The 22623-nt window shown below is 37.9% G+C and overlaps 2 protein-coding genes and 2 long non-coding RNA genes across 5 annotated transcripts in view; all 4 read right to left on the bottom strand.

Moving 5' to 3' along the window:
* Positions 1-1366: 1366 nt before the first annotated feature.
* LOC125021830 lies at positions 1367-5536 on the bottom strand. The gene is made up of 5 exons (XM_047608056.1): positions 5224-5536; positions 4915-4975; positions 2157-2483; positions 1798-2064; positions 1367-1546 (listed from the first exon to the last, which is right to left on the bottom strand). Exons 2-5 carry the CDS (start codon positions 4967-4969, stop codon positions 1380-1382), a joined length of 816 nt encoding a protein of 271 aa, XP_047464012.1. The 5' UTR covers positions 4970-4975; positions 5224-5536; the 3' UTR covers positions 1367-1379.
* A 3008-nt stretch (positions 5537-8544) lies between these two features.
* LOC125021831 overlaps positions 8545-22623 on the bottom strand; it is a 31318-nt gene continuing 17239 nt past the window's right edge. The window contains exons 4-6 of the mRNA XM_047608058.1: positions 11181-11447; positions 10840-10974; positions 8545-10731 (exon numbers count right to left, since the gene is read on the bottom strand). Of these exons, the coding sequence (XP_047464014.1) occupies positions 10694-10731; positions 10840-10974; positions 11181-11447 (440 nt within the window). The 3' untranslated portion in view covers positions 8545-10693. The remainder of the gene's footprint in view (positions 10732-10839; positions 10975-11180; positions 11448-22623) is intronic.
* Positions 12309-15457, bottom strand: LOC125021832. Its single transcript, XR_007114373.1, has 5 exons — positions 15429-15457; positions 14847-14886; positions 14618-14701; positions 14306-14363; positions 12309-12976 (listed from the first exon to the last, which is right to left on the bottom strand). It is a non-coding gene; the product is annotated as an uncharacterized LOC125021832 (long non-coding RNA).
* Positions 18182-21644, bottom strand: LOC125021833. Of its 2 annotated transcripts, XR_007114375.1 has the most exons (4): positions 21598-21644; positions 21146-21203; positions 19856-20796; positions 18182-19728 (listed from the first exon to the last, which is right to left on the bottom strand). It is a non-coding gene; the product is annotated as an uncharacterized LOC125021833 (long non-coding RNA). The 2 variants fall into 2 exon arrangements; XR_007114374.1 differs by having other exon boundaries at positions 18182-20796.

Raw genomic sequence — 22623 nt, 5'->3', positions numbered from 1 at the left:
CAAGCATAAGCACAGTTATTTGTTAAACTGTATATTTAAAAACCCTTTAATAAGCCATCAATGATTTACAAAAACTTGGAGCACTGCAGAAAACAAAAGGCATTGATTTCTTTTATTCGAATGAATGTTTATGCATATTCCACAGTTTTACAATCAGCTCAAGTTTCAAAAAATTGTTGTAATTATCATTGTGCACTCAACTACATTATAAAAACATTTTTTCTTTCTTTTAAACATAATTTATTGTTACAAAAGCAATATACATGGTTTAAGCAAAATATTACACAGTCGAAGTTCAGTGAAATGTACTTTTATCTAGAGCTGTTAATGTGACATGAAGAATACATTTTTTCTATAGTTAAAGTACCAATAAAACTAAAACAAGCATTGGTTATATTTTAAAGGTTGCTAGTTTCACAAATGGCTTCTCGCATATGTGGTTTTGGTTGATACTGCTGCATTCAGAGTGCAGCAGTGTTGCACTTCCTCTTTATAGTCTGGTTTGTTATATGAGGCGAAGATCTATTTAAAGAGGAATCTATTTGTCATCCACTGTGAGCTTGCAAAGACATCAAATACACATCAAATATACATACATGAATGCATAGCGGACTATTCGATTTCAGAGTTAGAGTTAGTGGCAAGGATGGAAAGTGGATGGATGCCTCATTACCTTCACATACTGTAGATTTGAGGCCTTTGTAATGTGAATTATAGTTCTCATGACATCTGTCCTACATTACATAGTGGGTAACATAAATACATTGAACTATGAGCAGAGACTCCTTTCGCCTCTTTCTGTTGTAGGTAGAAATAAAACTGATGAGATCATTGTCTAAACAACAATTCTAGATCACCCATTACATAGGTCAGATGAAAAGAGTATTGACCAGTCTGCACAGTACTGAATATTCTCTCTATGTGTACTTGTGTGCACTACAGTTTATAAAGCATCATTCAACGGTGCCACTGTTTGTAATCGGGCTGGGGACACTCTAACATCTGAGTAGATTATTTCAACTTCAGTGTTGTCTGAAAGAAGTAAGAACAAACATGTATCTCAGGTAAGCCATTACAGTTACAATCAATTACAATTTTACACGAATCTTTTAATGAACTTCAGTCTTGATCAGTGTTTGATTAACTTCTGATTTTTTTTATCACATTTATGTTAGTGTTTGTGATGACATCACACATTTTTTGTTAAAAAACACACCCTTTAAAGCTCATTAAATCTCCAATTACAAACTGCACTTCGACCCCCCCCGCCACCCCCCCCATCCCCCCACCCCCCCCACACCCACACACATTTACTTTGATTCATGCATCTTTGAAGGAACAGGATAAAAGATATAGTTCAAAACCCCTCACCTAAACAGTTACATGCAAAATTTGGCAAGACATTTAATGTGCCTCTTACCTTCAGTCACAGGGCTTGGTGTCTTTTTACAATGCTTTATACTGACAACCACAGCCAGGAAGAGAAATAGAAATGCAATGCCTGCCATCACAGCAATGACCAAAGTGACTGACAAGTGACCTAAAACTACAAAAGTTAAAACATATTAGGCTCTGATACAATGTACATGTTAATTGTCATTTAATGGACTCTGACGTCTAAATGCTTTTGTCTTATTTGGTGTCTATGCATTGTATACATTATGTTGTATACTGATGTATACATTATACATCTTTTAAAGCAGATACTGCTAGGAGATTAGTTTCCCAGTCATTTCAATGCAAAATGAAAGAATTGAATTACATGGAATTTAATGAATGATTTCTAAAAGAAAATACCTGAACTAGAACAGCTTGTGAGCTGGATGACTGTTTGTTCTCTGCTGACGTTGTTTTGCACATCACATGTCAGGTTTCCTATCAGTTCACTGCGTAAACTGACAACAACGCTTAAGGCATTTTGTTTTGCTGTAGCTCTCCTTTGTATCAATAAGTTATTATCCAAAGATAAAATGATCTCTGCTCCATCTCCCTCAGAGGAGCAGCTGACCTTCATCTGTTCTAGTGACAAACATGTCTGAGACACAACTGGTTTAGACACAGGAGCTAGAAAACAGATATATGATCACATTAGTGCCAACAGAAATGTTCAGATGGTAAAACAGTGTTTGTTGTAGCGCTGTAATTTTTAGTCTTACCTTGTATTTCGAGTTGGATGACAGTTTTGGTCAATAACTCACCACTGGTAAAATTATATGTTTCCAACGTGTAACTCCCAGAATCTGCCTTTGTTGCCTTGTTGAGCTGGAATGACCCTTTATTAAAATATGTAAAACGTTCTTTGCCTTTGAAATCCATAATTGATGCTTCTGAATCATTTGTTATGCGGATAATGACACAGCTGTCGTGTGTCAACTTTTTCTTTGTATTTGTTTCCACGGGCAGGTGAAAAGTCAGTGGCTTCCCAAGTTGTCCAACACACAGCTTGTTTTCAGTAGATTCAGTAAAGTTGCACTTCAGATGCCCTGATAGGAATAAAGAAAAAGATATTTTTATACATAAAAGCATTTCATTTTAGTAGAAAAAAGGTACATACACTACCGGTCAAAAGTTTTAGAACACCCTAATTTTTCCAGTTATTTATTGCAATTCAAGTCATGCAAGCTCAATGAATAGCTTGAAATGGTACAAAGGTAAGTACTGAACAGTCAGAGGTTAAAAAAAAAAAAGGTTTGGATACCCAAAACTGAAAAATAATGTACATTTCAGAATTATAAAAAAAGGCCTTTTTCAGGGAACATGAAGTGGGTTAACAATTTAAAGCTGTTCTGCAGCCAATGAAGGTGGAATCAGACTTGAAAGCTGGTGCTACTAATTCCTACAGGTGTTCCAACTTTTCTGGATTACTTACAACCCCCTGTGTCTGCATAAAAGCAGTGTTGGAACACACTGTGGTACCAGACCCTCATGAGCATTTGATGAACAGTATTGCACTGCAGAAAGTAGTGTGTTGCTACAAAAATGACAAGTAACAATGGAAGAGAGACAGACCATCATAACACTTAAAAATGTAGGTCTTTCCTACAGGGAAATTGCAAAGAAAGTCAAGGTGTCAGTGAGTACAGTTTTCTTCACCATCAAAAGGCACTGAGAAACTGGGGGAAACTCTGACAGGAAGCGATCTGGCAGACCCAAAGCCACAACTGATTCAGACAAGTTTCTGAGAGTTAACAGCTTGTATGATAGGCGGGACAACAGCTTCAAGCACTGCTTAATAGTAGTCGTAGTAAGCAAGTCTCATTTTCAACTGTGAAGAGAAGACTTCGAACTGCAGGTTTGACAGGATGAGTTGCAGCAATAAAGCCATTGCTAAGATGTCAGAATAAGACAAAGAGGCTCTCCTGGACCACAAAACACCGCCATTGGACTACTGAAGACTGGAAGAAGGTATTATGGACTGATGAATCAAAATTTCAAATCTTCGGTTCATCACACAAGACCTTTGTACGCTGTTGAGTAGGCGAGAGGATGGTTCCACAGGATGTGACATTAACACACTGGACAAACATGGAGGAGGACGTGTGATGGTCTGGGGCTGTTTTGCTAGATCCAGGGTCGGTGACTTGTACAGAGTGAGTGGCACCAAAACGGCTACCACAGCATTCTGCAGCGCCATGCAATACCCTCTGGTATGCGCCTAGTTGGTCAGAAGTTCATCCTACATCAAGATAATGACCCAAAACACAAGTCCAAGCTATGCCAAAACCACCTCAGGAAAAAAGTACAAGAGGGCTTGAAAACATGGAGTGGCCAGCACAGTCTCCAGACTTAAACCCCATCGAGCTGGTTTGGGATGAATTGGACAGAAGAGTGAAAGCCAAGCAACCTGCAAGTGCCACACATTTATGGGAACCTCTGCAACAGACTTGGGAAGAACTTTCTGAAGAATATTTGATTTCTATTGTAGAAAGAATGCCATGAGTGTGTTCAGCTGTTTTATCCACCAGAGGTGGCTACTTTGATAAGTCAAAAGTTTTAGATACATTTTGGTCTATAAATTGATTCCATGATTTCTTTTTCAATTCAAATTGCTTATTTGTTCTATGCTTTCATTTCAGAGTGCAATGACACAATAAACTGAATCGTTTTCAGGAAAAAGAAAAAGTGTGGTGTTCTAAAACTTTTGACTGGTAGTGTATATGGACTCATTTCTAAAAAAGGGTACTGGACATGTCCTCAAGACCCTGCCGCCAAGTTAAATTAACCAGTCAACCAAACAATTAGAGATGTGACGTTCACAAACAAACTGAATCTTTTGACAGGCTCTTTGAATTAAACAGTAGGAACGGAGTCGCAGTTGCAAGCCATTCTTCCTTTCTTCTTTTTTCCGCTGCATTTTACACAGATGCACACAGAGGCTCCTGCTTTGCTTTGAGACGCTGGTGATGTATGAATGTCTTCATATTTTTTATGTGATAAAGCATATGTCTGTCTAGAATCTATATTTTAGATAAACTGTATATAGACTCAGATATCCCACCAGGAGAATATGTATTTTATATTGTGTCTTACCCTATCACAGTGCTTATTTTGACGATAAAATAAGTTACCGCCAGGTTGGCATCTTAAAAATGAATAAACATCAAAATGAGCCAGCCATTTAGATAGCTGTTTAAAAGAAACTGATCACAAGATCCGGATCCCTCAAAGAGTCATAAATCCCATCTGTACTAACAAGCATGTCTGTCATGTCAGACTGTGGAAGAAGCTAGATAACCTGGAGAAAACCCATGCAGGCACAGGGAGAACATCTAAATTCCAGCCCACAAGGAAAGGCCAGAATCCAGAACGCTTCTGTTGTGAGGTCTTAGTGCTTACTAATGCACCACCAGGCAATGACTAAAATATAAATATTAAAATATTTATAATAATGCAATGTTAAATATTGAACTGTACCTTTTACCAGAGTTGTCATTGCCAGAAATGTGATGACCATGTAGATCCAAATCATTTTCTCCTACAACAGAATCAGTAAAACACTACATGGTCAAGTTAAGTCCAGTCAAACATTAAAACAAAAAAAAAACTTAGTTTCTTCAAGTTTAAATACTAGTGTACTGCCAAGTTGATGCTTATTTAAAATTGAAAAGATAAATATTGCACCTGGACAATGAGAATCAGAATGTAGTTATTTATATACTTGATTGAGAAAATCATATAACAATGACTGAAACACTTTTTACATTCGAGTCTGATTTAACTCACCACAGTTAAAATAGGATGTCTTCTTCCTAGAGAACTGACTGGCCGATAAGTTTCTGTCTGACCACCAGGTGCTATATTTGTCTTCTGAGAAGAAAACTGAGGAAGTAGTTATTTGCACAGAGAAAGGTACACTGGAGAAGTTACAATATTCAAAGCAAAACTGCTCTTTTATCAAGTCACCAGTTCTTTGTTCTTGTTTCATAAAAGCCCAGAAAGTCAGTTTACTAACTTTAACAGCCAATTAGCTTTCTTTGTTGTGTACCTGGCAACTATGGATAGATGAGAACTGGATTTTAGGAAACACAAATCATATCTTGAAATGAGGGCAAATTGTCAGCAGTGGAGTACAAGGATTTATCTGAAAATATTAATTGTATATGCTTGATTTGTATGGTGCATTTAACAGAAATTTGCAGAAAGTTACAAAATAGAAAAACATTGTGCCATACATGGACAAACCAAACATTTAAGGAAAGAAGATCATCCCTAAAAAATTTAGCTTTTTCCTTTTTTCCCCCTTCATTCTGTATTTGACATAAGTAGATGTGCTTATTAAAAGTTTGATAATTTAACTTGACAGCAAGATAATAGTTTACTGCTGATATTGTTTCAGACCCTGAACTTAAAAAGACAGGACAATGCGTCCAACATGGTTACAGCACATACCACAGACATGCATAATACCATAGAATATATTTTTATATATATATTTGCCCAGTTAATCAAAGTTTGTGTACTTACCCACCGACAATTTCTCTTTGCTTATTGTAAAAAACCAAAACAATGCAAAACAATAACTCACAAGTATGCCGCTTACAATTTGGTAAATTCTGCTCAGTTTGTTTCACATGCTGTTGCAATCCAGTTCAGTTATCTTTAAAACAATCCAGAAACTTTTAAGCTGACTAAGTTTAAAAAGACTTTTGAGTAATATTGGACACTATAGACACACTGTAGATCATCTATACAGTTTTAACTGTGAGGATTTGCGTCTTTTCAAATAGAAATTAGGCTCTTTTCTGCACTCTGTTGTCAACACTCACCTTCAGTACGAAGTCTTCTCTGTGCTTATTCACTGATCTCTGACTTCCACTGACGGCAGAGAAGTGTGGTCTATCTAATGTATTTGTCTTGTTGAGAGCATTGAGGAAGTGAATATTTAGATTCTCTGAACCACTGCTGAGGTACTAGGCTGTTCTTATTTTAAGTTTAAGGTAATTGAGTGATGTTGTATTGTGATAAACTTTATTCTTAACCAGTGGGTAACAAATTATAAATTTACAAAACAAAAATGTGTTCTCTTCCTGTGTGCAGTTAGATATCACTTATCATGTTGTGGTGTTGAAGATCATCTTGGTTGATTTAGTTGTTGAAAGTTATAAAGAGTAGTTTGTTGGTGTGCTAAATATGCAAGGAATTATGAAAGGCCTCCTTTTATTTTGGAAAATGAAAAACACAAGAATTACCAGAATGTAAGGAGAAGGTAGAAGTGTGTTGGCAATATGTAGTTATTGGGAGAGATTAATCACTGAATGTGGAAAGCTGACGTTACCTGATTACAACATATTTAACTCTGAGGACATGGACAGAGGAAATCATATTCTATATCCATGTAATGTTATTATTCACACACTCTTCGCTATGGTCTGCATCAGCAAACTTTAAGGGAACTAAAACAAGTATGAACTTAGACATGAAAACCTACCGTGGGATGGTATCTGTTGAAACCACAGTAGCTGACTGGAGTACCGTTTTAGCTACAAAGACAGAATAATAGCCCAGAGGTGCAGAACACAAAAGCAAAAGCTAAGTAGAGCAGATATGGTTGCAGTATCTTTTAGTTTGTCTAAGGGTTCTGATAGGAGAACATTAAGCATGAAAACCAAAACTGGTTGGACTACTTATAAATATATAAAGCCATCTACTATTGAATAGAAACAAAAGTGGACATTTGAACATCCATGCTTCAAGTTTTTTGGAGGACAGCAGCTCTTCAGCATATTATCTGTGTAGATAAGAAAAGATACGTAGTAATGCACAGTGAATTGTATTTTTGTAGCTGCAGCCAGTAGAAGGGAGTGTCTGGGGTGGCTGGGCAGTTCCAGGTTCTTCTTGGCCCTTAACCTGCACCGTTTTGATGTAGACTGTTAAGGTGACAGTGACAGCTGGTTAATAAAAAGCCTGGTATTTAGAGTAAACACATCACACTAAACTGGAGACTGGTACCACAGTGGAAACATTTTATAGTGTAAACTGCTGTTTTTACTGAACAGCTTGAAAGCTTGAATTTGAGAACTTTTGGCTCCATCGTGTGGTCAGAAATGTTTCCTACAGGTCTCTCAGTCTAGACTTCAAGCTCCCTTGTAATAAGTGACAAAACCTGCCTTGTGAAATACACAGATCAGCCACATTAAAACCACTGATAGGAGAAGTAAATAACATTGACTATCTTGTGACAATTCAGCTTTTGGACCTGAGATTCATGTTACTTAGACATGTAGCACCCACTCAGACCAGACCAGGCCTCCTTATCCCGTACTAATGACACTCCAAGCAGGAAAATGTGAAGAGCAGCACAAGGTGTTGACCTGGCCTCCAAATTCAGTCGATCCCAAACTGATCAAGTATCTGCGGGATGATCCGCAGAGAGCCCTCCTCTCAGCCCATAGGACCCACAGGGCCCCGCTAACAACACTGTGTAACCAGACACCACAGAACGACCCATGTCCATTCTTTGATGAATCTCAACTGTTTGGGAGCACATCATCAGGAAGGTGGTCATAATGTTATGCCTGATCGTGTAACTTGAAGACCAAAGAAGTAATGCTTGTTACCTTTAATGGCCGTTGTCTCCATCATGTGGTCAGTGATGCTGACTGCATTGCTACTGACTAAATTCGGTTGTTGTCAAGACATCCCAGGTATTCCACATTTTAAACATGAGCTCAGTGCTGAATAATAGGGCAGTTAATGATCATATTCTAATATGTATGGAAAAAAACTATTCATAGCTCAGAATCCCAAGCAGTTTCTGGACATTTTTTGTTTCTGTCTCATTTTTACTCACTGTGTTCCCATTTTTTTCTGTAGAGTGAAATCCTGAACCTCTATAAATTCAGGACTTGGCTATAGGCTAATGTAAATCAATGGCTTGATGCAGTGTAACAAAATTTAAAAGCTATAAGTCATTAGAAAATGACAAAAATGGAAATTGCATTTCTCAGGTTTTTCTTTTTAAAGTTTAAAACATTTTTGTCCTTGAATTTCTTGTTAGTTGACACAGACAGTGAACACAACACTCTGAACATGACTTATTTAGCATAAGCACATTTCTTTATTACATAGAATATTTATTTACAAATTCGACATTAAGCCACACATGATTACAAAACTTTACAAATCTACTGACAGCCAATGCTTTGTTCAGTTGAATAACTTTGCAATTAAATGCATCAAAGAAAAATATTCTGCAATTTTAAAAGATTCATGTTTCTACTGTAGTCCAATCAACCAACCATTGAAACTTAATGTTCACGTTGTGTTCAGAATAGGTTGAACTGTAAAGGTCCTGGTTTCACAAGTGGCCTTTCAGACATGTGAGTTTAGTTAGCATTTGCTGCATTCAGAGTGTGGTCTTCTTTTGGGTTGTTGTAGACAAACCTCTGAACAGTTTCCTCTTTCTGTTTCATGTATGAATCAAGGAAGTGGCTATTTGTCATCCTCTGCCAGTGAACAAACACATTATAAAACAGGTATATACCGTATGAAGCAGACCTTAAATTTAATCTGTAAAGTGCCACCACTGGACTCTAGAGCAGTAGAGTCATTCTCTGGAGTGACGAATCATGCTTCTCCATCTGGCAATCCGATGGATGAATCTGGGTATGGCGTAGGGGTGGGCGATAATGCAAAAATATCATATCACAATTTTTTAAAAATAAAATCGCGATTTTGATTTTATCACAGTCTTAAATTGAAAAGTGAAAAACAGACAATTTAGTCCAAAGAACCTTTCTTAACAGATTTTATTTTAAATAGTCGCTGTTTTGCCTACAGGTTTGTTGTGTTGCCACCTGACGTGCGAACCTGTTCTGTGCGAACTTTGCACAAAACATTTGCCTGCGCTTCATCAGTTGAGGAAAATCCAAACCAATTCCATATAATGGAAGTGGAATTTTTTTTCAGTGACCAACTGCATTTGGCTTTCAGCCATGGCTCTCCATGCGGCTACTGCTGCACACATAAACAAGGAGGGGGGTAAGAAAGCGCATCACTGCCCGTAATTCACTATGATTGGCTGGTCAGATTGATGACGTAATACCTCTGGTGGGTCGGTGCATCAGCATAGAACTACAATTTATAGAATGTGCCCTCAACGATCCCACGACCTCTGCAGTTTGACTATGTTGGATTATGGTGCGAGGTTGGTTTTCAGGAGCTGGGCTTGGTCCCTTAGTTCCAGTGAAAGGAGATATTGGACAATTCCATTCTCCCAACTTTGTGGGAACAGTTTGGGGATGGCCCATTCCTGTTGCAACATGACACACTGGTGCATTCTATGGTGCCTGGCACCAGTGCACAAAGCGAGGTCCATAAAGACATGGTGAGCGAGTTTGGTGTGGAAGAACTTAACTGCCCTGCACAGAGTCCTGACCTTGGCCTGATAGGGATGAATTAGGGATGAATTAGAGCAAAGACTGTGAGCCAGGCCTTCTTGTCCAACATCATTGTCTGACCTGACAAATGTTATCTATGTATAACATTATCTGTAAATGTAATCTGATTAAATCTATGGATTAAGTTCATATTCATGTTAAGGCAGGTGAGCGAATACTTTTGGCAATATGGTGTGTGAGCAGATGATTGACTAATTTTGTCACAAGATGTAAACACAAAAACTTATTTAGAATGGATTCAAGTCAGCAAATTGAGGCCATATGCCTCGAGCTAGCAGAAAGACAACAGCAACCCAAATACCCACTTGTAAAAGCAAAGATATGCAGCACCAACTCTGCCACAGACTAGCTGAGTACTGCTGGTATCCAGCCCAGTAGCAAGGTGTACCTAATAGGACTTGTACTGACTAGTCGGCTTTACTACTGCGCCGTGACACATTTAGCAGGAAGTCGACTAGTCTCTGATCGTGTGATGGTGAGGAGCCCAATGGGTCGTTGCAGCAAACAAGCAGTGTGTAAAAATACTTCACCAAAGATGAAACACATTCTACCGTGACGTGCAGTATGTCAGTCCTGAAATAAAACAAAAGTACTCTTGCGATGTGCAGTCATTTGAAAATGCATCGACTACTGCTAAAGGAGGAGCAGTCCAAATCCTCTCAACAGCAGTCAGTATGCAACCATAGTATTATTTCTTCATTTGATCATGAAAACATCTGATTTGGAAGCTGTCTGGATGAAGTTGTAGGAGAAAATGAAGTTACATACTGACGTGAATGGGGTCTTGTTCTTCCTCATTTGTCTGAGTAGGCGATTTCATCTTTAGCGACATCTGACAGATGTAAAAAGGGATCATTCAGACTTTTTACTGTTTAAGAAAAGCATAAATAATCAGTATGGGCAGTGAGAGATGAGAATGGGGATAACATGTATCTCTTACCATACTTAACTGTCATGGATCTTCTTGACTTTAAGTATCTGAAACTGAGAACAAGAGACAGAGACAAAAGGAGCAGAAGAGCAGCAGCACTTGCTCTCACAGCCACAGTCACAAGAAGCACGGGACAATTATTACCTGAAAAATATGAATGGAAATCCAAATTAGGTCCTGATTTCATGTACATGCTCTTTGTCATTTATAGGTCTACAATGGCAACATGTTTTTTTTTATTATCATTATTTTTTATTTAAATACCTGATTTCAAGGAAATAATTTAAAAATGTACCCCACTAAGTAAAGGAATAAAAAAAATGGCGTGATAATGAATAATTTAACTTTACCTGAAGTGGAACAGCTTGTGAGCTGGATGACTGTTTGTTCTCTACTGATGTTGTTTTGAGCATCACACGTCAGGTTTCCTGTCAGCTGACCGTGTAAACTGACAGTAACATTTGAGACGTTGTGTTTTGCTGTAGCTCTGCTGTGTATCAGTGAGTTATTGTCCAAATGTAAAATGATCTCTGCTCCATCTCCCTCAGAGGAGCAGCTGACCTTCATCTGTTCTGGTGACAAACATGTCTGAGACACAGCTAGTTTAGACACAGGAGCTAGAAAACAGATATGTGCTCACATTAGTACCAGCTGAAACATTGCAGTGGTAAAATCTAACAGAAACCTGAAATTCACAGTGTTGGTTTTAGAGCCACTGTTTTTAGTCCTACCTTGTATTTCCAGCTGGATGACAGTTGAGTACAATAACCGACCACTGATAAAGTCATGTGTTTCCAGCATGTAAGTCCCAGAATCTTCCTTTGTTGTCTTGTTGAGCTTTAATGTCCCATCATTAGAAAATGAAAAACGTTTCTTCTCTTTGATACCTGTAGGTGACTCTTCTGAATCATTCAGTAAGTTGATAATGACACTGCCTTCATGCGTCAACGTTTTCCTTGTATTTGTTTTCGAGGGTAGGTAAAAAATCAGTGGCTTCCCAATCTCTCCAAAACACGGTTTGGTTTCAGTAATTTCAGTAAAGTTGCATTCCACATACCCTGATAGAAATATAGAATACGATTTTTTTTATACATTGCATTCAATCAAAAAATGTACATGTATAGACCGATCAGTTTTAAAGAAGGCAGAATTAATTTATTGTCACAGAAACTAGTCATTAACTCAAAGCCATAAGTTAACACGTTTTGAAGCACATCATCAGGTGGTAGTCAGGGTTCTGAACATGTCCTTAGGACTGTGCCGCCAAGTGAAATTAACCAGTCAACCAAACAATTAGAGATGTGACGTTCGTGAGCGAAATTAATCTATAGACAGGCTCTTCGAAGTGAACAATAGGAACCGAGTCGCAGTTGCAAACTGGTCTTCCTGCATTTCACACTGATGCACACAGAAGCTCCTGCTTTGTTTGGAGACAGTGTTGGTGATGTAATTGGTATCATAGTGAGCATAGCACTGTACCTGGCATGCATAGCATCTGTCTGTCTAGAATGTATACTTTAGATATAGTGTATATGGACTCAGATATCCCTCCAAGAAAATGTCTATTGTATTTTGTATCTTACTCTATTGCAGTGCTTATTTTGAAGATAAAATAATTTGCCCCCAGGCTGGCATCTTAAGAATAAGTAAACGTCAAATTGAGCCAGCCTGTTGATTGACTGTCTGAAAGGAACAAGGTCCGGAATACAATCCAGCTCACTTCAAAGAGTCATAAATCCCATCTGTACCAACAAGCATGTCTTCAGACTCTGGAAAAAGCTAGAGAACCTGGAGAAAACCCACGCAGGCAACATTTAAGGCGCACTCACACGAGACAACCATGCAGTGCTTTCCCTCTAAAATCCAGAATCTCTGTCTAGTGTGAGTACAAGTGTTCTATGGTTGGGTTACGCCGCGCTTCCCAGGCATGGCACAGTCTGAAGAGGTGGACTTCATCACGGAACGATTGGTCACACATGTGCACAAGCGCTGTTAACATGATGTGCGGAACGTAACATAACCATCCCTTCATCACAACAACAATGATGGCAGCGGCAAAGAGTTCACGTTGGTCCGATGAAGAGGGCGGACTATTTTGAAGGTAGTCATTGCAGCCTTGTTGTCAGGTTCCCTCTCCATCGCACTGCTGTAACCATGTATAACAGTCACTTTAGTACAGTGTTTCTCAATTGTGGTCCTCAGGATCCACTGGCCTGCATGTTTTAGATGTTTCCTCTCTCCAACACACCTGATTGAAATGAATGGCTCCTTATCAGGTGTGGTGGAAGAGGGAGACATTGAAAACATGCAGGACAGTGGGTCCCGACGACCGCAATTGAGAAACACTGCTTTAGTATGACGTCGCGCCATGTGTATCAAAGTGATGACGTATGTGTCGGAGGCAACTGTGCCTTGGCCCACTTCGTTTGGGGTAATGTAGGGGTGGGCGATATGAGGATATTAAATCTTGAACGATTACAACGTGAAGACGATCTGTCAAACTGCACATCGAGGGCACATTCTATAAATTGCAGTTCTATGCTGATGCGCCGTCGCACCAGAGGTATTACGTCGTCAACCTGACCGACCAATCTTGGCAAATTACGGGCGGTGACGCGCTTTCTTACCTGCCTCCTTGTTTATGTGTGTAGCGGTAGCCGCATGGAGAGCCATGGCTGAAAGCCAAACAGAGTTGGTCACACTTCAAAATTCCACTTCCATTATATGGAATTGGTTTGGGTTTTCCTCAACTAATGAAGCGCAGGCAAACGTTGTGTGCAAAGTTTGCACAGAACAGGTTTGCACGTCGGGTGGCAACCCGACAAGGCTGTTCAATCATTTGAAGAGGAAGCATCCCGAACAATATGCTGAGAGCCAAACAGCGAAGGGCCCAATGGCACCATAGGCGGAGGCAGCAGCTAGTGTAAGACCAAAACATAAACACAGGCATTTAACAAAGGCACTCCGTATGACAAGTCCAGCAAGCGATGGAAGGAGGTAACAGAAGCAGTTACCTTTTACCTCGCAAAAGATGTGGTACCTTTTAAGAAGGTAGAAAACAAGGGGTTCAAATGCCTGCTTAAAGTAGTTGACCCGCGACCCGTTTGAGCTGCCCAGACGAAAATAATTCCCCAACACTGCCACGCCACGTCTCTACTCTGAATGCCAAGAAAATATTGTCTGTTTTTTATTTTTCAATTTAAGATCGTGATAAAATCGAAATCGTGATTTTATTTTTAAAAAATCGTGATATGATATTTTTGCCGTATCGCCCGCCCGTAGGGTAATGTGAGTGCAGGCAAGTGGGGGACAGTGCAGGGGGTGTCATTCCTGCCTCGGCACGGAATGTGAGTGCACCCTTAAACTCCAGTCCACAAAGAAAGGCCCAAATCCAGAGCCACTGCACCACTGGCCATGACTAAAATATAAATATTAAAATATTTGTAATAGGGCAACATGAAATATTGAACTATACCTTTTGCCAGAGCTGTCGTTGCCAGAGATGTGATGATCATGTAGATCCAAATCATTTTCTGCTGAGACAGAATCAGATCATCAGTAAAACATTACATGGTCAAGTTAAGTCCAGTCAAACATTTAAAAATGAAAAAAAGAAAACTTCAGCACAAATATAAGTAAACCAAGTTTAAATACTAGTGTAATACCAAGTTGATGCTCATTTAAAAATAAAATTAAAAATATTGCACCTGGACAATGAGAATCATTGCGAAAATCATGTAACAATGACTGAAATACTTTTTACATTAGAGTCTGATTTTTAACTCACCACAGTTAAAACAGGATGTCTTCTTCCTAGAGAATTGACTGGCAGATAAGTTTCTGTCTGACCACCAGGTGCTATATTTGTCTTCTGAGAAGAGAACTGAGGAAGTAGTTATTTGCACAGAGAAAGGTACACTGGAGAAGTTACAATATTCAAAACAAAACTGCTCTTTTATCAAGTCCCCAGTTCTTTGTTCACTTATCATAAAAGCCTAAAAAGGCACTTTACTTACTTTAACGGTTAAGGAACTTGCTTGGTTGTGTACTTGGCAGCTATGAATAGATGAGAACTTTTAGAGAATTTTAGGAAACACAAATATCAACACGAATTAAATCTTTGTAGTTTACTATTGACAACTTGCTCTTTCATTTATCTGAAAAATTCATTGTCCACGCTTGTGTTGTATGGTGCATATCACATCAAGTACACCAGGATAATAGTTTACTGATGATATTGTTTCAGATACTGAACTTTGAAAGTGAGACAGGACAGGGCCACCAACACATAACACAAACATACATAACACAATACAATATATTTTTATATAATACTTTTGCCCAGTTAATCAAAGTTTGTGTACTTGTAGTTATCCACCTAAAATGTAAGTCTGTGTTTTTTTGTTTTTTTTTTTAAAAAAAAAAGCTTTTACTGTAATATGATGCATCTTTAAACAATCAAATAAGAGAGACATTTAGGTAATATTGAACAATATAGACACACTGTAGATCATCTATACAGTTTTAACTGTGAGGATTTGCGTCTTTTCAAATAGAAATTATGCTCTGCACTCTGTAATAATGTTGGCATCACTCACGTTCAGTACGAAGTCTTCTCTGTGCTTATTCACCACACTTCTCTGACAGCAGAGAAGTGTGGTCTATCTAATGTATTTGTCTTGTCGAGAGCATTGAGGAAGTGAATATTTAGATTCTCTGAACCACTGCTGAGGTACTAGGCTGTTCTTATTTTAAGTTTAAGGTAATTGAGTGATGTTGTATTGTGATAAACCTTATTCTTTACCAGTGTGTAACGAAACATTACAGATTTACAAAACAAAAGAAGTGTTATCTTCCTGTGTGCAGTTACATCTTACTAATCATGTTGTGGTGTTGAGGATCATCTTGATTGATTTAGTTGTTGAAAGTTGAAAAGAGTAGTTTGTTGGTGTGCTACATATGCAAGGAATTATGAAAGGCCTCCTTTTATTTTGGAAAATGAAAAACACAAGAATTACCAGAATGTAAGGAGAAGGTAGAAGTCTGTTGGCAATATGTAGTTATTGGGAGAGATTAATCACTGAATGTGGAAAGCTGACGTTACCTGATTACGACATATTTAACTCTGAGGACATGGACAGAGGAAATCATATTCTACATTCATGTAATGTTGCACATTTATTATTCACACACTGTTCGCTATGGTCTGCATCAGCAAACTTTAAGGGAACTAAAACAAGTATGAACTTAGACATGAAAACCTACTGTGGGATGATATCTGTTGAAACCACAGTAGCTGACTGGAGTACAGTTTTAGCCACAAAGACAGAACAATAGCCCAGAGGTGCAGAACACAAAAGCAAAAGCTAAGTAGAGCAGATATGGTTGCAGTATCTTTTAGTTTGACTGAAGGTTCTGGTAGGTGAACATTAATCATGAAACCCAAAACTGGTTGGACTACTTATAAATATATAAAGCCATCTACTATTGAATAGAAACAAGACATTTGAGAATTGCTTCAAAACAGTTTTTTGGAGGACAGCAGCTCTTCAGCATGTTAGCCGTGTAGATAACAAAGTATAAGGTTTTATTTGCGCACTTATAAAGTACTGTGCAAAACTTTTAGGCAGGTGTGGAAAACGTACTGTCAACTGAGGACGCTTTCAGAAATGGAAGTGTTAATGGTTTATTTTCATCAATTAACAAAATGCAGTGAATGGACAGAAGAAAAATCAAAATCAAATCAATATCTGGTGTGACCACGGTTTGGCTTCCAGACAGCATCAATTCTAGGTACGCTTGCACACAGTTTTTGAAGGAATTTGGCTGGTAGGTTGTTCCAACTAACCGCAGATCTTCTGTGGATGTAATATATGTTCACGTTCGCAGGTAAGATCTACGCTATCCCTCAGACGGCTCCGTTTCTCTTCTTCTTTTTCTACGCCCGGGTTTCTTGGATGTGTTTGTTCTGGGGTCACACACCAGCGCAGCGGGGGTGGATGAAAATGCTGATTCCAATCGCATTATCTTGGTGTCTCAATCGGACAATAAGAACTCCCATTTTAATTGGAGTAATGTGTTTACATGCACTTAAGTCTCCTGTTATAGTCCGATTAAGGCAATAATTTGTTTTTTTCACGTGCATGTAAACGTACTAACTGTGTTTCTAGACACCACAGGACACCCTGAGACAGCCCATGTCCATTCTCTGATGAGTCTCAACTGTTCTGAAGGCACAAGAGAGACCTACACGTCATCAGGACATCAGGTCATAATTTTATGCCTGATCGGTGTAACTTATAGGCCAGAGATGTAATGATTATAGTCAGTGGTTCCTGAGTTGGTTGTTACCTTTAATGGCCTTTGTCTCCATCATGTGGTCAGTGATGTTGACTGCATTGCTTCAAACTCGGCCTCCGTACTGGTACTGACAACAATCAGTTGCTGTCAAGAGATCCTAGGTATTCCACATTTTAAACATTAGCTCAGTGCTGAATAATAGGACAATTAATGACCATACTAATATATGTGGAAAAAAATCTATTCATAGTTTAGTGTCATAAGTTTAAAATGTTTTTGTCCTTTACTTGAATTTCATGTTTGTTGACAGACAGTAACCACAACGCTCTGGACTTTGTTTAGTGTGAGCACATTTCTCTATTGGAATATTTATTTACAAATTTTACAATAAGCCACACGATTACAAATCTACTGACAGCCAATGCTTTGTTCAGTTAAATAACTTTGCAGGTAAATGCATCAAAGAAAAATATTTTGCAATTTTAAAACATTCATGTTTCTATTATAGTCCAATCAACCAACCATTAAAACTTAATGTTCACATTATTTTCAGAATAGGTTGAACTGTAAAGGTCCTAGTTTCACAAGTGGCCTTTCAGACATGTTCAGGCTGCATTCAGAGTGTGGTCTTCCTCTTTTGGGTTGTTGTAGACCAACCTCTGAACAGTTTGCTCTTTCTGTGTCACGTATGAATCAAGGAAGTGGCTATTTGTCATCCTCTGTCGGTGAACAAAGACATAATAAAAATAGGTGTATATACTGTATACTGTATAAAGCAAACCTTACATTTAATCTTTAAAGGCACAGGTGGATGGTTTCTAACCTTCATGTAGTTTGGAGACCTTTGTCATGTAAAATCTTGTGTTTGTTGTACATGATTTGAGCTACACGATATTGCCAGAAATATTCACTCAGCCATCCAAATAACTGAATTTAGGTTTTCCTATCACTTCCATGGCCAAGTAAGGCAGCCCTGAAGGCAAAGGGATGTTTAAATAATTGCTCTGGCTCAAACGCTTTGGTAACCGTGGCAACAGAAACACAGAACATCTGTTATTTCACAGTTTATTTATCACAACAGCAATACAGTTGACAAAAATTTTGAAGACTGGGATGCAGCAGAAGAGAAAGAGAGAAGAGAATATGAAACAAGTAGGTGATACCGGATGTTAAGGATGAGATTAACACAAAGAAAATCACGAAATGGGCAGTTAAAACACTTAGAGACTCCAAATGCTATGATGGACATGCCAGTGTCTCTCAAATTTTACAATCAATGGCAATGTTACATTTAATTTTAAATAGCTATTTTGTTACTATTACCTCTTGCCCACTGCCATATCTGTCTTGCTGTCTTGCTTACCCTCTTGCTTGATTTCCTTTCTACACATTAAATAATTAGAGTGAATGGTGGATAATATTTCTTGCAATAAAAACGATTTAGGAAACTGTGGACTCTGTGGAAATTTCCCATTATCCTCTGGACACACGCAGTAATAAGTGCACTGGCCTTCTAAAATTATACTTTGTATCACGTAATGTGATGTTAAGCAATCATCTCCGCTGATTAATAACTGCTGCAGCCGATCGAGCTGCTGGTTCTACCATAGACTACTGTGCGGCCACAGCAGGTTTCCCTGGCAACGCCTGTGAATAGGAGATGTTAAATAGTTCGCTCAGCCGCTTCTTGTGAAAAACTTTAAACGGTAAAAAACGACATTAACATATTAATAATTGACCTAATATTTATTTATTTCGTAAGTGACCATGGTGTCCATTATCAGAAATTAATGGAAGCAACGGTTCACGCCTCTGCATTGTCCATCCATTTCTGATAATGGACACCTCATCGGGCATTTTCCCTTACTTAAAAGCTGTTGATGGTGCTGATTTATATAGACTATGTAGGCATATCTTTAGTCCACAGTATTGATAAGCTCATGTGTTTACGTTCACTTCTCTTGTGTTCTATCAGTTGAAACTGTTGCTGTAGTTGTAGAATGTGTCATTAATTTTATTTCCAAGCGAGAGCCACATATTAGACAAGTCAGATTGTCGGTGTTTATGGTGTTGATGTGGTCTCTGGCCAACAGTAGTCTGTGTTCAAGTTACCTCTCAGAGGAAGCCATAGCTTCTTTTGTCTGAAAAGCTACAATATCTATTCAGGTCGAAGATGTAGATTTAACTACTACTTTAGTAAAGCATTACTTTCTACTGTGTTTTTATGTGCGATGTCATCAACTAGTCAACATTGTTTCGACTTTCACTGCATATTAGTCGACTTTAAAAAAAAAAAAAAATGATGAAACCCCAGTAGGCCTATCTAGTAAGGTGGCCAATGAATTTATGTTAATATGCAACCGGCAATGTTTGTTGCTCCCATAGTATTGTTTCTTCATTTGATCATGAAAATATCTGGTTTGGTAGCTGCCTTTAAGATTAATAATGACATTAAAGATAGGTATTGGATGAAGTTGTAGGAGAAAATGTAAAAAAAAAAAAAAAAAAAAACAAGAAGAAGAAAAAAAAGTCACACCGTGTTGTGAATGGGATCTTGTTCTTCCACATTTGTCTGAGTGATTTCATCTTCAGCGACATCTGACAGAAGTAAAAAAAAAAAAAAAAAAAAAAGATCATTCAGAATATTTTTTATTTATTAAGAAAATGCATAAATAATCAGTACGGGCGGTGAGACATGAGATTGGAGAAATCATCTATCTCTTACCATACTTAACTGTCACGGATCTTCTTGACTTTAAATATTTGCAACTGAGAAGAAGAAATAGAGACGAAAGGAGCAGAAGAGCAGCAGCACTTGCTCTCACAGCCACAGTCACAAGAAACGTGGGACAATTATTACCTGAAAAATATGAATGGAAATCCAAATTAGGTACTGATATCACGTACATACAGTGGTCACATGATAATGAATGATTTCTTGGAATACTCCACCTGAACTGGAACCTGAACTGGAACATCTTGTGAGCTGGATGACTGTTTGTTCTCTGCTGATGTTGTTTTGAACATCACATGTCAGGTTTCCTGTCATCTGACCGTATAAACTGACGGTAACATTTGAGACATTGTGTTTTTCTGTAGCTCCGCTGTGAATCAATAAGTTATTGTCCAAAGATAAAATGATCTCTGCTCCATCTCCCTCAGAGGAGCAGCTGACCTTCATCTGTTCTGGTGACAAACATGTCTGAGACACAGCTGGTTTAGACACAGGAGCTGGAAGACAAACATCTCTTTCAGTTCTATTTCAATAATGCTTTTAACATTTTATTGATAAATTAAGTGTATAAAATATTTACTCATTTGCAAATTTATTTCATTGTAGCCAGCTAAATCCATTAATATTTTTGATTTGAAGAACGCAACTACAACTTTTTCTCCTACCTTGTATTTCTACGTGTATACTGATTTCATTCAAGCGAAGGCCAGAAGTGGAATTAAATGTTTCCAGCAGGTAATCTCCAGAATCTTCCCTTGATGCCTTGCTGAGCTTTCTTGTTGCATTGTTATTGTTTGTGTTAATGATGCTACCATTTTTTCTCAAATTAAATTTAGTTGAAGTGGGTAGGTAAAAAATCAGCGGTGCCCCAAGTTTTCCCAAACACTGTTTGGTTGTTGGAGTAGGATTAGTTAAGTTGCATTCAAGAGAACCTGATAGGAACAAAAAACAGAATACACATCAAACATTTTTTTTTAACACGGTATGAAACGAGCCCTGATCATTTCTACTTAAATGTGAAGAAAGCTCTCTGGTGTTTGTTTCCAACTTATTTCTACGTGCAATCTGTTTGTAATTTTAACAACTCGTGGCCTTTTCAGGAGAAAATGCCTCACAAAAACTTCATCTACATATCTTGTACCTTGCATTACATTCCATTAAATACTGTATATGGGCATCGGTAATTGCCTATATAAAATCATGATGAGCCTACATGCTTTTTAAGACTGAAATATTTATAGTAAAATATTAGTTGGTGAAATATTAAATCTTGAATTGTACCTGTTGAAAGTGCTGTTGTTGCCAGAGAAGTGATGATCATGCAGATCCAAATCATTTTCTGCTGTGACAGAATCAACGTATCAGTAAAACATTGTGTGGTATCACATGTAGTCTCATGACCAATTCATTTCTAATTACTAATAAATCTATAAAATAAATGCAAATATGAGCTTTGGGTTTCAAACATATTTTCTGTGCCTGTTAGTATTAATCATAGTCTCATTTACATGGAAATCATTTTACTGTTGTTTTACCAATGAAATAATCTTTAAGACGGGGAAGTAAGTTAAGGAAGTTAAAGAAAGGCAAAACAAACGACCAGTTTAAAAGTTCATTAGTTTCATACTCGGTTTCTTGTGTACTTTCAAGGATTTTAAAAAAATTAAAATGATGAGTTAAACTAATGGAAATCTATACATTCTTAACTTTTAAGTAATGTTAGCATCACTCACCTTTAATACAAAGTCTTCTGTGGGGCTTATTGACTGGCCTGTGACATTTCCACTGATGGTGGTACCTGCTATACGCTCTGTGTTATGTGGAGAGAACTGAGGAAGTGAATATTTAGATTCACTAAACCACTACTGAGGCTCTTGGCTGCCTTCATTTTTAGTTTAATGCAATCCAGCAATGTTTTGTCCTAAAGAGGCAAGAAACTATATTTTTAAGCAGTGGGTGTAATTTTACATTTACAAAACAGACGTGATCTTCCTGTGTGCACTTACATCTTACTAAGCATGTTATGGTGTCTGAGATCATCTTAATTCATTTAGTTGTTGAAAATTTTAAACAGTAGTGTGTTGGCATTCTAAATAAATGAAGCGGTTATCATAGAGGTCTTCTTTCATGTTGTCAAATGAAAGGCACACAGAATGTAAAGAGAAGGTGGAAGTGGAAGTGTGTTGACGGTGTGTAGTTATTGGGGGAACATTAGTCACTGAATGTGGAAAGTAGATGTTTCCTGATTAAAACACTTTCAAATCTGAGGACATTGAGAGAGGAAATCATATTCTACATTCACATAATGTTGAACGTTTTTTATTCACCAGCTATTCCGTATAGTCTGCATCACCAAAGTTTGTTAAAGGAAACATGAAAACATAATGTGTGATGTTTTCTGCTTAAACCACAGCTTTTTTTTATTCTCAGCCTCTCACACAGTCGTAGGCTAGTGTATATTTTTAACTCCAAATAGAATGCAGCACGCAAAAGCAAGAACTAAACTGAGGAAATGTGCTTGCAGTAGCTTTTAGTGTGACAGAAGGATCTGGTCGGAGAACATTACACATGAAAGTCAAAACTGGTCGGACTACATACAAATATACAAAGCCACCTCTATGGACTAGGATCAAAAGTGGACATTTGAACATACAAGCTACCCTTTCTTAAATGTGAATAAAAATCCCCATAATAAAAACAAAATGTGCATATAATTATACATATACACACACAAACCCCAGCCCATAATCGCCCAACAT

This window comes from Mugil cephalus, chromosome 15 (genome assembly GCF_022458985.1).
Source record: "Mugil cephalus isolate CIBA_MC_2020 chromosome 15, CIBA_Mcephalus_1.1, whole genome shotgun sequence".
Classification (NCBI taxonomy): Eukaryota; Metazoa; Chordata; class Actinopteri; order Mugiliformes; family Mugilidae; genus Mugil; species Mugil cephalus.
The sequence above is the reverse complement of the archived record's forward strand: the minus strand, read 5'-3'. Positions and strand labels throughout refer to the sequence as shown.